Source organism: Apodemus sylvaticus, chromosome 12 (assembly GCF_947179515.1).
Source record: "Apodemus sylvaticus chromosome 12, mApoSyl1.1, whole genome shotgun sequence".
Classification (NCBI taxonomy): Eukaryota; Metazoa; Chordata; class Mammalia; order Rodentia; family Muridae; genus Apodemus; species Apodemus sylvaticus.
This window is the reverse complement of record NC_067483.1, coordinates 59048197-59062958: the sequence shown is the minus strand read 5'-3', so window position 1 is coordinate 59062958 and position 14762 is coordinate 59048197. Positions and strand designations below refer to the sequence as shown.

Here is a 14762-nt window from a genome sequence, read left to right as displayed (position 1 = left end):
CTGGTTTGTAGTTCATTCCAGATATAGTCAAGTTGACCACCAGGAATAGCCATTACAGTAGTGTTGTTTTGGGGTGGTTATGAAACCTTTAGGAAGTGCATCACTGCTAGAGGAAGTACAACACTGAGGGTGGAGTTTCTAGAGTTTATAACCTCACCTCGCTTCCGGCGCCCTCTTCCTCCTGTGTGCAGGTGAGATGTGACCTCTCAGCTCCTTGCTCCTGAAGCTTTGCCTTCCTCAACCTTTATAGATATCTAAATCTCTGGAAACATAAGTCAAAATAAACTCTTGCTTAAGTTGACCTTGGTCACTGTATTTTATCACAGTAACAGAAAAGTACCTACTACATGATATCAGTTTCACAGCTGTTACTAAAAATAGTTGGGAGAAAAAGAAGAAAGATTCATTTGAGCTCATGGACTGATGGGGCATGGTAATGTACTCATGGCAGACAGGAAACAGAGCAAAGCCACGACAGGAAGGGGATGTGTTGAGGTATATGCCACAATGACGGGCTTCCACATTCTACCACCTTGTAATCTATTCAAAATCTTAATCCATTTAAGTGTTAAGATATTTATTAAATGTCAAGTGGTGGGGGTGGTGGTCCAGACCTTTAATCATAGCACTTGGGAGAAAGAAGCAGGCAGATCTCTTGAGTTTGAGGCCAGCCTGGTCTACAGGGTTACTCAAAAAAAAAAAAAAAATGGATTGTGAAGCACGTATATGTCTACAATATATCGAATCACAATTCAATCTATTGTCTCTAGACATGTCCTTGTGGACATACCCAAAGGTGCAATTTACTAATCTCCTAGGTTAGTCTCAATTCAAGGGAACTGATAGTGAGATTAACTCCCCCACACTATGTAAAAACACACAATATGGAGGCTTTTATGCTGTCTCGCCCTTCCTAGTTACTCTGAGACTCATCTTGTCCCTGGGATCACCAGCAGGCCTTCCTTTTTATTGTTGAGTAGTGTTCCATGTCATGGATGCACCTCAGTTCCCTTGTCCATTCTCCCACTGACGGATACTTAGGGTACCTCCTGCTCTTGAAAGTTACAAAGACAACAACAATAGGTATGTGGCTATAAGTGTTTGTATGAACAAAAGTTTTCATCACTCTATAAAAAAATATCTAGGTATTACTGAATCAGATGGTAACAGGATGATTAACTCTGATCATACTAAACTGTTCCCCCCAAACAGCTACAGCATTCTGCCTTATCACCAGTGAGAACGGGAGTCATGGCTGCATCCTTCTCATCCCTCAGGTCTTTCTTCAGTCTTAGCTCTAATACAGGTTAAAAATAATACCAATGACGAACCAAGTACTGTAGCAAACTACCATAGTCCTAACACCCGGGAAGCAGAGGCAGCATAACAACAAGGACCAGTGGGAGCCACCAGAGGAAACCCTGCTTCAAAGACCAAGGGTTGGAGATGAAGCTTACTTAGAGGAAGGGTGCTCACCTAGCCCCAGGTTCAATCCCCACTACAGCAGTGCTGATCCTGGATGCAATTCCAGGATGGAGAAGAAGACTGGAGTATAACACCAGAACCCAGGGAAGCCATGCTCTTTCCTTCTCCCCCTCGCCTTCCTGTGACGTAGTATCTCCTCGGAAACAGGTGGGGACTGTGAAGGAAGTAGAGATGAGTAATGAGGCAAATTCGGAGTGGCTTACCTGAGCATCCACACAAAGTTCTAACACCCTTAGAAAGGAGTTAGGAGGTCTGTCTTGTATCATGCTTTTCTTCATCCAAGAGCCCTTGGAATTTTGAAGGACTCGTGTCTTTGCACGTGGGAAAGAGAAAATAAAAGCCAGCAAAAGCCTCAGAGGTTATTGCCAGCTCATTCGTTCCCTCCAATGAACCCACTGTGTCTTTGGGCTATCCTCTACTTTCTCTAGATTCTTGGATCTGCCCTTTGTATTAAATCTCTTCATGGAGGTTGCGATTTGGCTCTGTACCTGGGTTTTGCACCAATCCTTAGCTGCTGCCCTGACCCTCCTTGAACAACTTCTGGTATGGAAGTAACTCCCCTAGCTTCTCACCTGCTGCCAGCTTCTGGCCTCAGACCCAGGTGTATCTTCCACTTTCTACCTTCCAGCTCCTGCCTGAAGGGAAGGGAACTGACATCACTGCTAACTTGAATAGGGACATCAATAAGTGAATCAGTAAGTCTACGGAAGACATAAAATCAGGAGAATAGCTAATATACTGGATGACAGAATTATACCAACAATTTCCATAAGCTAAAACAAAGAAATGAAACTAACCAATATAAATTGTAGCTAAGTAGGGTTCTGAGCTTAGATCTCTACCATGGGACCACAGCATGGGAAGTCATGAGTTTCTTCCGATATGGATGAAAGTGTCATGTAGGTTATATTATATTACATATTATATTATATTACATGTAAGTCCGTTGAATGGTGTAGTACATAGTACTGTCCCTCCAAAACATATTAATTAAAATAATCTTCCCCCCAACTTTAATATGGTGTGACATTCTATTCATAGATACAAAGTAGATCACCAAGTGGTATGACCCCAGCTTACCATATCAGTCAGAGCACACAGCAGTTAGAACGTGGGCTTCAGTTGGGGTGTAACACACCCCAAGGCAGATAAAAAGAAGTTAATATGTCTGCCCCCATCTCCTTGTACAATCTGAATGCTGTCCTTCCAAGGTACTGATGGCTTTTTAGAATAAACAATGGACACATCCCCCCCCCCCCCATCAAATCCAAGTTGTCGCTGCCACTTGAAACACTGACCACTTCCCACTTCAAGCTGTGTCTTCTGGCTTCTCATCCTTACACTTCAAAACAAAACAAAAGAAACTTATCTTTTTTCTCTCCTTGTTCCACAAACGATGTTACCCTAGATCACATGTCTATAGATTTTTCCATCTAATCACCAAATTCTTATTTCTAGACTAACCTTTTTGAACTCTTGAACTCTTGTACTATGTAATCTGTGAAATGTAAAGTATTAGGTCAATAAACATCCATTAGAATTCCCAAAGGGGACTAGGAAAATGTCAGAAGGAGCTTGACAAGACAAACCTGGTAGAGATTTATTGCATTCTGGAAGCCTTTATAGCTAACACTACAAAAGCCCTTGTTTTTCCTGAATTGTATTCTGGGAAGAATTATTTTCTTGAAAGAGTAGATTTATATAATCTGAGGTCAGAGATCGAAGGGGTGGGGCTAAAAAGAAAGTTCAAAGCTCAGTCAGTGAGCATGTAGACCTGAGTTTGATTCATTCCCAGAACCTATATAAAAAAGCCGGGTGTGTGGACACACGCTTGTAATCTCAACCCTTGGAGTCAAAGACAGAGCCCTGGGGCTTACTGGCTAGCCTGCCTAGCCTAACAGGCAAGTGCCAGGCCAATGAGGGGTCACATCTCAAAAGTATGTTTCTAAGGAACAAGAGTTGAGGTTGTCTTCTGGGCTCCACACTCATGTGTATGCATGTGCACGTGTACCTAAACACACAAACACACACACAAATAGTAGTAGTCGTAGTGCTAGTGGCAGCAGTAGTAATAAAGAAATGGAAAGCAGATGTTTGCCAAGTTCTACTTGTTCAGAAATAAATAGTGGGCTGATAAGCAACAAACTTTACTTTCTCAGGAGTCAGAAATGATAACCCTGGAAACATTCTTGTAATTTTAGAGTTTTTATCATTTTTATCTGGGCTATATTTCCATAGTGTTTGTAAACAAAAGCTGTAGCAAGAAAGGGGGGAGAAGGCAAATAAAGGAAGAAGAGGAAGAAGAAGAGGAGGAGGAGGAAGAGGAGGAGGAGGAGGAAGAAGAGGAGGAGGATGAGAAGGGGGGAGGAGGGGGAGGAGGAGGAAATAGAAGAGAAGGAAGAGGAGGAGAAGGAGGAGGGGGAGGGGGAGAAGGGGAGGGGGAGGAGGGGGAGGAGGAAGAGGAAGGGGGAAAGGAGAGGGAGGAGGGGATTGTCTATTCCCTGCATTCCTGTGAAGTGGAAGAATCCAGGTTTGTGAGGAGGCAGGGCAGAAGCCAAGGACTTAGACTAGGATGCAGGCTCCACTGATGGGTTCAGAGTGCTGTGAGGAACTTCATAAAACACAAGGAATTTGTTTATCAGGAAGGAAGGAAGGAAGGAAGGAAGGAAGGAAGGAAGGAAGGAAGGAAGGAAGGAAGGAAGGAAGGAAGGGAGAAAGATTGATTCAAGACAGGAAGAAAAAGAGACAAGGAGGATTGGGGAGCAGAGAGGAGGAGAGGGGTGGGAAGGGAGAGATGGGGGGTATTCAGCCTTTTGGAGATATTCGAAATTGCCCTTAGGAAAGGTCTGAAGGGTGAGTGCAGCCTGGATGGACAGAATGGAGCGCATAGGTAGAAATTATGGTTATGGGTGGTTTGAGAGGAAAGGAGAGAATAGCTTTGTGCTCTAACTATAGTTGTCTGGAGATGGAATGCATTCCTTGGGAGACAGTGAAATTCCCATCTCGGTCAGAAAAGCTTTAGACAGGAAGTGCAGGCGCAATGGGCCGCACTCCACTGGATGAAGCCACACACGCCCTCCCTGTGAGTGTATGATCCGCTGACTGTTGCTAGGCATTTATACAAAGCTCTTTCCTCTAAAAGCTGTCTGTAGTGACAATTTTGGAATTTTTTGCTTCTTTAAAACAACGCATAACTCTTATGTCTTTATTTTAATCCTGGGTGTGGGACATGGGGCTGCTTCAGACTGTCCACAGCAGCTGACTGTGATTTGCCTCGTGCTCGAGCACGTACATGACTTTACCAGCTGCAGACAGTTTCTGCAATTGTGTGTCCTTTGGAATTCTGGGGACTTTTCAGAGGGTACATAGATGCTAGGGCCAACAGAGGTGGGGTGCATTGTTGGTTGCGGCTTGTTAAATAGTCATGCACAAAGAAAAAACAAAAAACTAAATATCCTGATAGTAAAGATCAAACTTTCCCCAAGGAACTTGCATCCCCTAATCATCAGGAAACAGTCTAACGATAATGTCACCTCCTTTCTAACCTCTAAGTTTATTCAAAGATCTCTTTCCTCTCTCCCCTCTGTTTTTCCTTCCTCTCTTATCTAGTGTGAGGGAGTTGAAAGGGTTGAAGAAAAGGGGTGAAGAAGGATCGAAGAAAGAAGAACCCACCAAGTAGCCAAAGGCAGCTATAGCTGTCCATCTGGTTATTGTTATTCGTCAAAACACAGAACTGGTTAAAATGTTTTAGTTGCACTTACTTAGTACCAAGGCCAGTGCTTCCAGCAGTAACAGCTGAGTGAATACACAGACCAGAAGCTTGGAGGTGTTGGGAACGGCATGAGTTCCATGAGCATCCCCATGGAAAGGGAAGAAAATAGCTGGTTCCATGGCATGTCCAACATGTGGAATCAGGACTAGGCACGTCCCTCCATGATCGAGTGCCTGCCTAGCACACGTGAGGCCCTCGCACCACACAAAGAGGTAGAATCGTATAGGTCTCCAAACCAAGTTTTAAACAGTAGGGAAGGGCAGCATCAGTCTTGAGTGCTTTGAAGAACTGGGGTTCACACATTAATGAGTGAAGGAGAATGGGTATTTGCAGACTGGAGACTAGAATTACAAAGAATAAGGAATGATAACCACACAAGGTAAACATTGTAAGGTCTGTGTTTGATGTCAGGGAACTGAGTTTCTAGCTAACTTTTTTGGGGCAAGGAGGTTGCTTTAATTTACAGCAGGGGTTCTCAACCTGTGGACAGGGGTAGCCTGTCAGATTTCCTCTTGCAGATCAGATATTTACATTATGATTCATAACAGTAGCAAAAGGCAGTATCAACAAAATAACAAATAACTGTATTAAAAGGCCACAGCATTAGGAAGGTTGAGAACTACTGATTTAGAGAGGGGGAAAAAGAGCTTCCTTTAAAAAATGAGGTATATACTTAAAGTTATCCCCCCACAGATGACTGCCTTTTCTAAAGACTATGATTAGTTGCTACAGGCAAACATGTCCATGTCTGAAATTATAAAGTGCATCTGTCACAGGTGTTTTGTCATTGGTCTCAAGAGGATAAACACATTTGCCATAACTCCTGATTGTCTTCTAATTAACCTCACAGTGTAGCAGCAACATTAATTTTGTTGCGTAGTTACAGAGGGAAGCCTCTTATTTTGAAAATATTTTTGGTGGCTAAAGATATAGTTCAGTGGTTAAGAGCAGCTTCTGCTCTTACAGAAGACCCAGGTTTAGTGCCCAGCACCCCACATAGCAGTTGACAGCTGTCCCTAACTCCAGTTCAGGGGACCCAGAGCCTCCACCTGCACTGGACATACATATGTACCTGCATATACATACATACAAGTAAACCACTCAAACACAATATAAAATAAAGATATCTTTAAAATATCTTAAACCTTAACTAAGCAAATATCTTCATTTTTATTAAGTTTTTAAGTCGTTTTTGTACAGACAGGGTTTCACAGGCGTCAAGCTGGACTTCAGTGCATAGTGGAGAATGCCCTTGGACTTTTGATTCCCCTGTTTCCATCTACCCAGCATAAGCTGCCAGGAGCAGTTGGTTTTGTTTTTAATTTTCTCTTTGAAGATGGAGGTCTCAGGTCTCATTGTTGCTCATACAGTTCATCTTCTACACTCAAGTGATCTTCCTGTCTGGGTCTCCCGATACGTGGGGCACCAGCGGGCCTGACTCCCCAATATGTGGGGCACCACCAGGCCTGACTGATTCCCCAATATGTGGGGCACCACCAGGCCTGACTGATTCCCCAATATGTGGGGCACCACCAGGCCTGACTCAAAAATCTCAATCTTTCTTACAAGACTTTACAAAACAGGAATAACACACGGCTTTCGCACAAAGCAGGAGCCCCTCCGAGTCCGCAGGAGGTCCAGAGCAGCGCGCCCAGGAGACACAGCTTCTAGAAGAGCCTAGGCAAGGGCTACACAAGGGAATTCTGGGACACCTTTCCCTCTAAGTCTCTGCAAAGCAGCAACTGTAACTTCTTCCCTGCTCAGCTCCAAGAGGAGCGCTGGCCTGACAGCATTGCTGCCCACCACCATTTGAAGACCTAATTATACCACAAGGGGAACTTCCTAACCTTTCTGGATAGTTCACATCCAAGAGACCTTAGGAAAATCCAGTAGTGGCTTTCTACTACCGTGAAAACTAGGTTTATAGTCATTAGATTGATTTTTTTTTTTAAACTGGCTTGGCTGTTCGGCCTACTAGACATTTGAGTGTGCACACACATGGTTATTTTGTTAACACAACAGTAGGACAAAAATATTGAGAATACAGATCAAGGATGTATGAATAAAAAGTTGCTAGCATCTGAAGCCCTGTGTGGAAGGGACATCATCTGCCCTGTCTCCTCTTGTCTCCATCTGGGATGGAGGGTCTTTATCAATTCATTCTTCCAGTGTGTTGAACTGGAAGAACTAAAAGAGTTGAACATTTCGATGTGCAAGCATGTTGCTCTGCTAGAGACACAAGGACTCAAATTGAAGTATCCCTTCCCTAAAGGCAGAGGGAAATCAGATGGCTGCGGTGGAGTGAGAGAGGATGACCACAAGTAGGTGAGTAGAACAGGGTCAAAGTTCAGAAAATAATGCTGAGTGGTATGGGAACACAGTAGAGGGTATGTTCTGATGTGTCCAGACTCTTTCAGGCGGAGGAGGAGGAGGACGAAGAAGAAGAAGAAGAAGAAGAAGAAGAAGAAGAAGAAGAAGAAGAAGAAGAAGAAGAACAACAACAACAACAACAACAACAACAACAACAACAACAACAGGGGGAGGAGGAGGAAGAGGAAGAGGAAAAGGAAGAGGAAGAAGAAAAGGAGGAGGGAAGAGGAGGAGGAGGAGGAATTGGCCAGTTGGAGGAGAGTCAGATGCTTCCAATAGGTGAAGAATGTGACAAAGACGGAGTTGTCCAAGCAGAGGCAAATCCAAGTGACCCCTCCTAGACCTCCACCTGTCCTTCCTAAGTCACTCTCACTCAATGGCCAGCTCTTCTAAGAAGGAGGTACAAACAGTTTTAAGTCAACTCCCATCTGTTAGTGTCACTATGCACAAATCCTGGAGTGGCCGCTCTCAGTGACCTTCACATACTGGAAGCTTGGTCAGCAAAGGGAAAGGAGCGATGACCTATCAGCCATCTTGAATGCCTCCCATCCCCAATGTCCTTGATTCCCCCTCTGCATTTTTTTCTCCTGAATTAAGTTGTTGGTGCAGATCTAGGACTGTCATCATAGATGAAGTTTATGTGATTAGAGGACACAAATGTGTGTTCTAGGTTCCCCCTGGTTATATCTCCCCCCTACCCTCCCACCCCATCCCCTCCCACCCCCATCCCCCCACTCACCCCCTCCCCCACCCTGAGAATTTGAGCTTAACAGTGTCAAGGGTCCAGCCTACTGCAGTCTCTTGTGTTTCTATACCATTGCCTGTATCAAGGAGATACACCGTGACTATTTTTTTGGAAGAGCAAATTCACAGATAAATGAGCAACTGTGAATGTTAGTAAGTAAACACCGTTTTATTTATAATTACAGAAGGAAGGAATGTTTTACTTAGTCTCGCCCGCTGAAAATATAACTTCAGTTTGAACAGCTGTCCAACTATATCAAGAGTAATTGCCCATTGCTGGATTATGGATGCAATCCAATTCCTTGAAAAATAAGCATGTGTGTTATCAAAGCAGAATTTCATTGGACATTAAGTCGTGCCCCAGTGGATTCCTCCCCCCAAAACAAGAGAAGCCAGTCCCTGGGGCCAGCAGGAGCCACTCGCCACCGCCAAGTTCTGCCCCTGCAGCTCCAGTGTGACATTTGCTTAAAAGATGAAGCCAGCCCCATTCTAAATAAAGGTATCTGGACAGCCCTTCAGTGCTCAATGTTTTATTGGCATAAAGGCACTTGGCAGAGTAAATACATGGTTACAACATGGTCTTAGTTTACTTGCTTTGTATAGTGAATGCAAAAATGAAATCACAGTGTGGAATTCTTTTCCCCCAAATCCCAGACTTCAGAAAGCAAATCCCTAGTCATGTGTGTCTATGGCCGAGAAGGCATTTTCACATTGTGAAACCATATTATGGTCTATGACGATGATGTCAAACCTTCCCCCATACTGGAATGACTCTTCAGCATAGCTCACATACATCACGTAGCCTCCCCTCCCCCAACTACCACCTGGGGATTGGACTAGGACCTCCAGCCCGCTAGGCAAGGGCTGCACCTGAAACCATGCCCTCAGCTCATGTAACACTTTACAGAAAGAACATATTAAAATCACTTTTGTCTGGGAAAACTATAAAATCCACAGAAGTCAGAATTCTTTAATAAGAACTACAAAGGCAAGCATGAGAATACATAGAATAATTCTTCACACTCAAACTCTCTGAAAAAGATACTAGAATCTGATCTTGTAGCCTTCAAAATGCCTTTTTAAATGTGGTGCCTTTTTAAATGTGGTGTGTGTTTGTGTGTGTGTGTGTTTGTGTGTGTGTGAGTTGGGGGCTACCGCATAATTTCATACACTGTGCCAAGTTACCAGGAACAAGTCATTTTTTTTCAAGGAAAATCTCTTTGTAAAAGGTCAGTAAGTAACAGAACTAGTTTAAAGTCCTGGAGATTTGGCCATGAACCAGGAGTCTACAAGAGTTTTGCCCAAGGCAGAGATTGTCCATTCAGATCACAAGCACCTTGCTCCCCCATGGAAACAGTAGAACACACACAAACCTATGAAAAGCAAGACAAGCGTTGTACACGTTACCACACACAGAGACTATTTTAGTGCACTGCAGGGTCCCTGTCTGTGTTGCCGTGTCACAGCTGTCTTGCCTGTTTTGGAGACCTTGGTTGTGTGAAATATGGATGGGTGTGTGCTTGGTGTGTTCTAGCAAGTGGTGCTACTTAGGGCCCACTCCTCTCCGGCTTTCTGGATTGGCACTAACACTCATCCAGCTAATTCAGTGACATGAACCCTCATTTATTCTCAGCTTCTCATGGGGTACAGGGGGTGAGCAAAGGCGGGAGGGGGAGATGAGAGGCTCTGGAGTGGGGTGGGCAGGAGCTGGGCCTCCATGATAGCCGTGGCTCTCTGAGGAAGAAGGGTAGTGTTTGTGGGGCTAGACGCTGCTCTCTCTGCCGTATTGGGCATCCTGATGGCCTTTGGGCTATCTGCCTCTTCAGCTTTGGACTTTATTTATGGGAAGATTCAACAGGATCAGAAAGCTTAATTAGAATCATCTCCCTGCCTAAAAGCGAGGCCCAAATAACCCCTGCATGGCAGCGTGCCAGGTGCCCAGCTCCCACATTTTCAGCGTGGCATAGAACTTGTCAGCTCTTATCCTAGGCCTTGGGATGCTGAGGTTACTTGGCAAGCAGGAAGCCATTATTCAAGGTCTTGGGTTTCCAGCAGAAAGAACAAGCGATGACTAATCCCCAGTTTCAGTCCTTGAAGGAAGGAGGAGGTTGTGGAAGTGAACATAATTTTGGTGCACCATGCTGAAGGCCCGGTAAAGGGTAAGCAGGGAGCACAGGAGACGGGCTCTCCCTTCCTCGTTCACTGGTGAGATGGCCGGTTCATCTTCCTCACTTAATCGTGGGCTGTCTCAGGGACACAAGGAGGCGAACCTTCTGAGAAAAGGTGAAATGACTCAATCTGAGACCACGCTGGCGTGATGGGTGCTCATCCTCTATGACTTAGAAGTCTCAGAGAGTCTTTGTGGGAGGGGTGGGGAGGGAGATAGCTTAATTCCCGCTTAAACGGGCTAAGTGTGGGATAACTTCTCTGAGGAGGGGCTTGATGGCGTGGAGTAAAACCAACCCCGGAGCCAACGTGAGAGGTTCTGATGTTAAGATACGGGAATGGAGAAGAAGCCAGTCCGAGGCCTGGGACTGAAACACTCAGGGAACGGTCTGAGCCTTTTCTCAAAGTGAGCTACCTCTTACTGCGACTGAGCGCATTCATCTCTTACACTGACCCTCTGACCCTCACAGCTTGTGATCTATTTTAGAGGTGAATTTCTTTCTGTTTCCTTCAGAAAGAAGGAACGCTGGTCTTTGCATCATGGTATCCCCAGACTGAGTGCTGATAGAGAACTCAAGAAAACAATTTGTTGAATGATCAAACAATTTCTCTCTCTCTCTTTTTTTGGGGTTTTTTTTTTCCCCCCGAGACAGTATTTCTCTGTGTAGCCCTGGCTGTCCTGTCCTGGAACTCACTCTGTAAACCAGGCTGGCCTCGAACTCAGAAATCCACCTGCCTCTGCCTCCCAAGTGCTGGGATTACAGGCGTGCACGCCACCACCGACCGGCAAACAAATTCTACATTGGTAAAGTCTTTGGTAAACTTGAATGGCTTCATTCATTCCTTTTTTCCTTCATTCATCAATTCCTTCCCTCCCTCTGCGAATACACCAGGACCGTGTGAATGGGAAGAGTGAAAGCCAGCATGGTTTAAAACTTAAAAATTGGAATAAATACTCTTTTCTTCTAGACTAAGTTCTCGTGAGCCTTTTAATTAATATGAAGCAAAGCACCTGGTCTTTTGTTTATTACTGTGACTAACAGAGCATGCTGTAGTTGTTCAAATAATGTCTGTGTAATCCGTAGGTTTTGAGCTAGAAAATTTAGCCAAGCACTTTGTATAGCCTAAGGCTAATTTGTGCCAATGAAATTTCTTGCCCCATCTGTATTTCCTTAAAAGGTGATTAATTAATATAAGCTAACAAAATTAACCAACAAGGAATTGATGATGGCAGGATTAGGAACAGGTCTAGATAGTTCCACAGACCTTCCTCCTTGGATTTCTGCTCTGTGTCACCTGAGACCTAGCAGCTGTGACTGGCTCTGGGTACTTGACAGGACAGGGATGCCTGCTTCGTCACTTCCTCTTTCTTGTAGCCTGACTATGGAAAAGAGACAGCAAAGCTGACTGAGCGGGTGCCGAGGCTGGATTCCTTCACACGCCTGCTTAAAATGCAGTAAAGTGCAGTTCAAAACGTGTTACCCCGTTTCAGTGAAGAGAATATTGAGGTGTCATTTCCCGCTCCTACCCCGCCCCCTCTCTGGAGCCCCTTTAACTGCTTTTCACAATGCTCCACTTCTCCTACCCTATTTCTATTAAAATGCTAAAGTGATCATTCATAGGGAGCACTTCAGCTCCCCAAAGACAGCTCAGTGCTCATGCCCTCTATACATTTCCTCTGGCTTCGCCGTTCAAATTAAAGAAATATTTCATAATTTTTATAGCATGCAGCCCCCTAAGGATACCCATAACTAAGACCCGTTGACTGACAGTTTTAAAAGAGAAACAACTGGCAACCCGTTTCTACCACTCCTCTGAGGGTTGCCCTGGAGAGCTCACATCACAATCATGCACCGCTAGGGTGTCAGTGCTCAGGGCATCCTCCACCAGCCACTCGCACGCATGCGCATGGGCAGCACTGACTTGCTCTGTATCCATAGCAAGGGCTGGGCTAGCATTCCCTCCCGGGACTTCTTGATCCTCGGAAACCTGAAGCACCTCATTCCTCTCCGAGGGACAGATGCCGTTAGAACTTAACGTGGCATCTTCTTGAGGTGTGACTGTCAAAGAAAGCACAGCCTCACCTCCCACCTGGGGGCTGTCCTGTGTGGAAACTGTGGCTGGGAGCACCTCCTCAGCGGGCCCTTGAGCCTCAGATGGCTCCTCTATGGGGACTAGAAAGCTGGTGTTCTCAGTGAGCCCCCCACTGGTGGACTGAGAGGCAGAGCCTCCACCCTCTGGCAATGTCCCCAAGTCCACCCCAGGAGCCTCCACTTCTAAAGGCGTAGGATGGGCCTGCTTCTCCGTGACTTCTCTTTCTTCACAGCTGTCCTGCTGGATGGCGCCTGGGTGGCCAGCTTCAGCTTCAGCTTCCGGGTGGATCAGGCTTTCTTCTTCTCTGTTATTTTCCCCGGGAACAGGTGTCCCGTTGTGTGTATCATTTTCAACCCCTGGGGCAGACTCTACAGACACCGTCACGGTCAACAACTCTTTCAGTTCTTTCAGGGACCCGGGCACGGTGCTAGACTCTGACCTTTCGCAGGTCGCTTCTTCATCTTTAAGGGTCTCCCCAACGTCTACCTCTGATAAGTGTGAGCTGACGGGTCCTGCAGGGTTCTCCTGTGCAGTGAGAGGGCTCCCAGCAGAGTTATCCACACTGGACGCAGACACCTGCCCATCCCCACCTGAAGGAGGGCTGGACCCAGAGATGCACAGAGAAGTACTTTCTTCTCTGGCCAGTGATCCAGGCACCCCAGGCTGCTGCTGTTTTTCCTCCAGCTCCTGGAACACTTCATTACTTGGGGCCTCATTATCTGGAGCTCCTGGGAGAATGGCGGACAGTCTTCTGGCTGGGCTGGCCTGGTTGGACCCCGTGGAGGTTTTGAGATCTGTCAGGCTGGACACACTTTCACTAGGCAAGGCCATGTTATCTTCAAATAAGTTGTGCTTCTTCAAGATAGCTGCCTCTGTTATCACTGAGACCAGAAAACAAAACATCAGTATCAGCACTCTGCCCAGTAAACCTGGATTTTCCGATGGTACCCAGAAGCCAATCATTCCCATTGGTTCCTCTGGCTTCCCGAACTCTCAGTTTCAAGAAGCATCTTATGCCCACCCTCTTACAGGTAGCCATTCCTGATGATCAAAACCTGCAAACTTTCCAGACTCCGAATCTTGGGTAGTGTTCATTGGAAAATGTTCTCCAATCAAGAAACACTTGCTAGGCATCTAACCTGAGACCAGCCCCAGTGCAGAGAATAAAATAAAGCCTCTGCTTTTAAAGAGTTCAAAGTCTCCAAGGCTATCCTATTCATGGGTGTCACCAGCTGCTAAGACGGGTGGCTAGTTTGGAACTCCAATAGGACAGGTGCAGGCCCTGCACTTCCTTGCTTCATCTGTCGGTAGTGGGGATTCAGGGCTAAGCATCCAGTCAAGAGAAAGCTCTTGTTTGGCCTGGAGTGATCAAGGTGAGCATTTATATGAACCTACCTCAGTCTCAAAGGCACGGGGAGGAACACAGAAAGTAACAGCACAGAGACAGGGCCTGACAATTCAGCCACAGGCCTCTGTGCAGGGCTGTAGTGTTTACCAACTTCAACCAGGAGCAGGTATTAGCGGAGACAGAGCCTCTAGGGCCCATCGGCACTAGTGTCCTGCTCTAACAGACGTCATCTTACAGCGAGTTTCAGGCAGAGGGGAGGCTGTGCAGAAGAATCATCTTCCAACTTAAGACATGTCTGCGGTAGGCTGTCTGTGGCCTGTGCGCGCACACCACATCAATGCCTTTGCCCTCCCCATCGCCTGGGATTCCTGGTCAGCCACAGTGACCTGAGGCTTGGCCTGGACCAGTTTTCTCATTGGAGGTGTTTTAGTAATGGCTATTAAATAAGTCTCACTCCCGCAGACAGCTGGCAGCCTCCTGCAGAGCATTTCCGATGTGTAACTAGTCACACGGTAAATCGTAGACAAGGTCCCACTCCACACTGCATCAGATGCCGGAGTCCTAAAGAGGCTCTCAGAGTCCGGTGCCTTTGCCCTGTGTCCCTGTGCAGCTGACTGGAGGGGAGGAATGTGCTGAGGGAGCAATGGTTGGGCCCTGCTGCTGCCCAGCCCTGAAAGCCCTTTGGTGTTCTAACACAGAGTGGCAAAGACAGGTCTACACAACGGACCCTCGGTTCAGCCCCACTAAGTCTTGGTTTCTTTCCTCTTCGATGATAAAGCTTAT

The 14762-nt window shown here is 46.0% G+C and overlaps 1 protein-coding gene across 1 annotated transcript in view; it reads right to left on the bottom strand.

Moving 5' to 3' along the window:
* Nucleotides 1–8885: 8885 nt before the first annotated feature.
* Niban1 (niban apoptosis regulator 1) overlaps nucleotides 8886–14762 on the bottom strand; it is a 153080-nt gene continuing 147203 nt past the window's right edge. The window contains exon 14 of the mRNA XM_052200216.1: nucleotides 8886–13512. Coding sequence (XP_052056176.1) covers nucleotides 12341–13512 — 1172 coding nt within the window. The 3' untranslated portion in view covers nucleotides 8886–12340. The remainder of the gene's footprint in view (nucleotides 13513–14762) is intronic.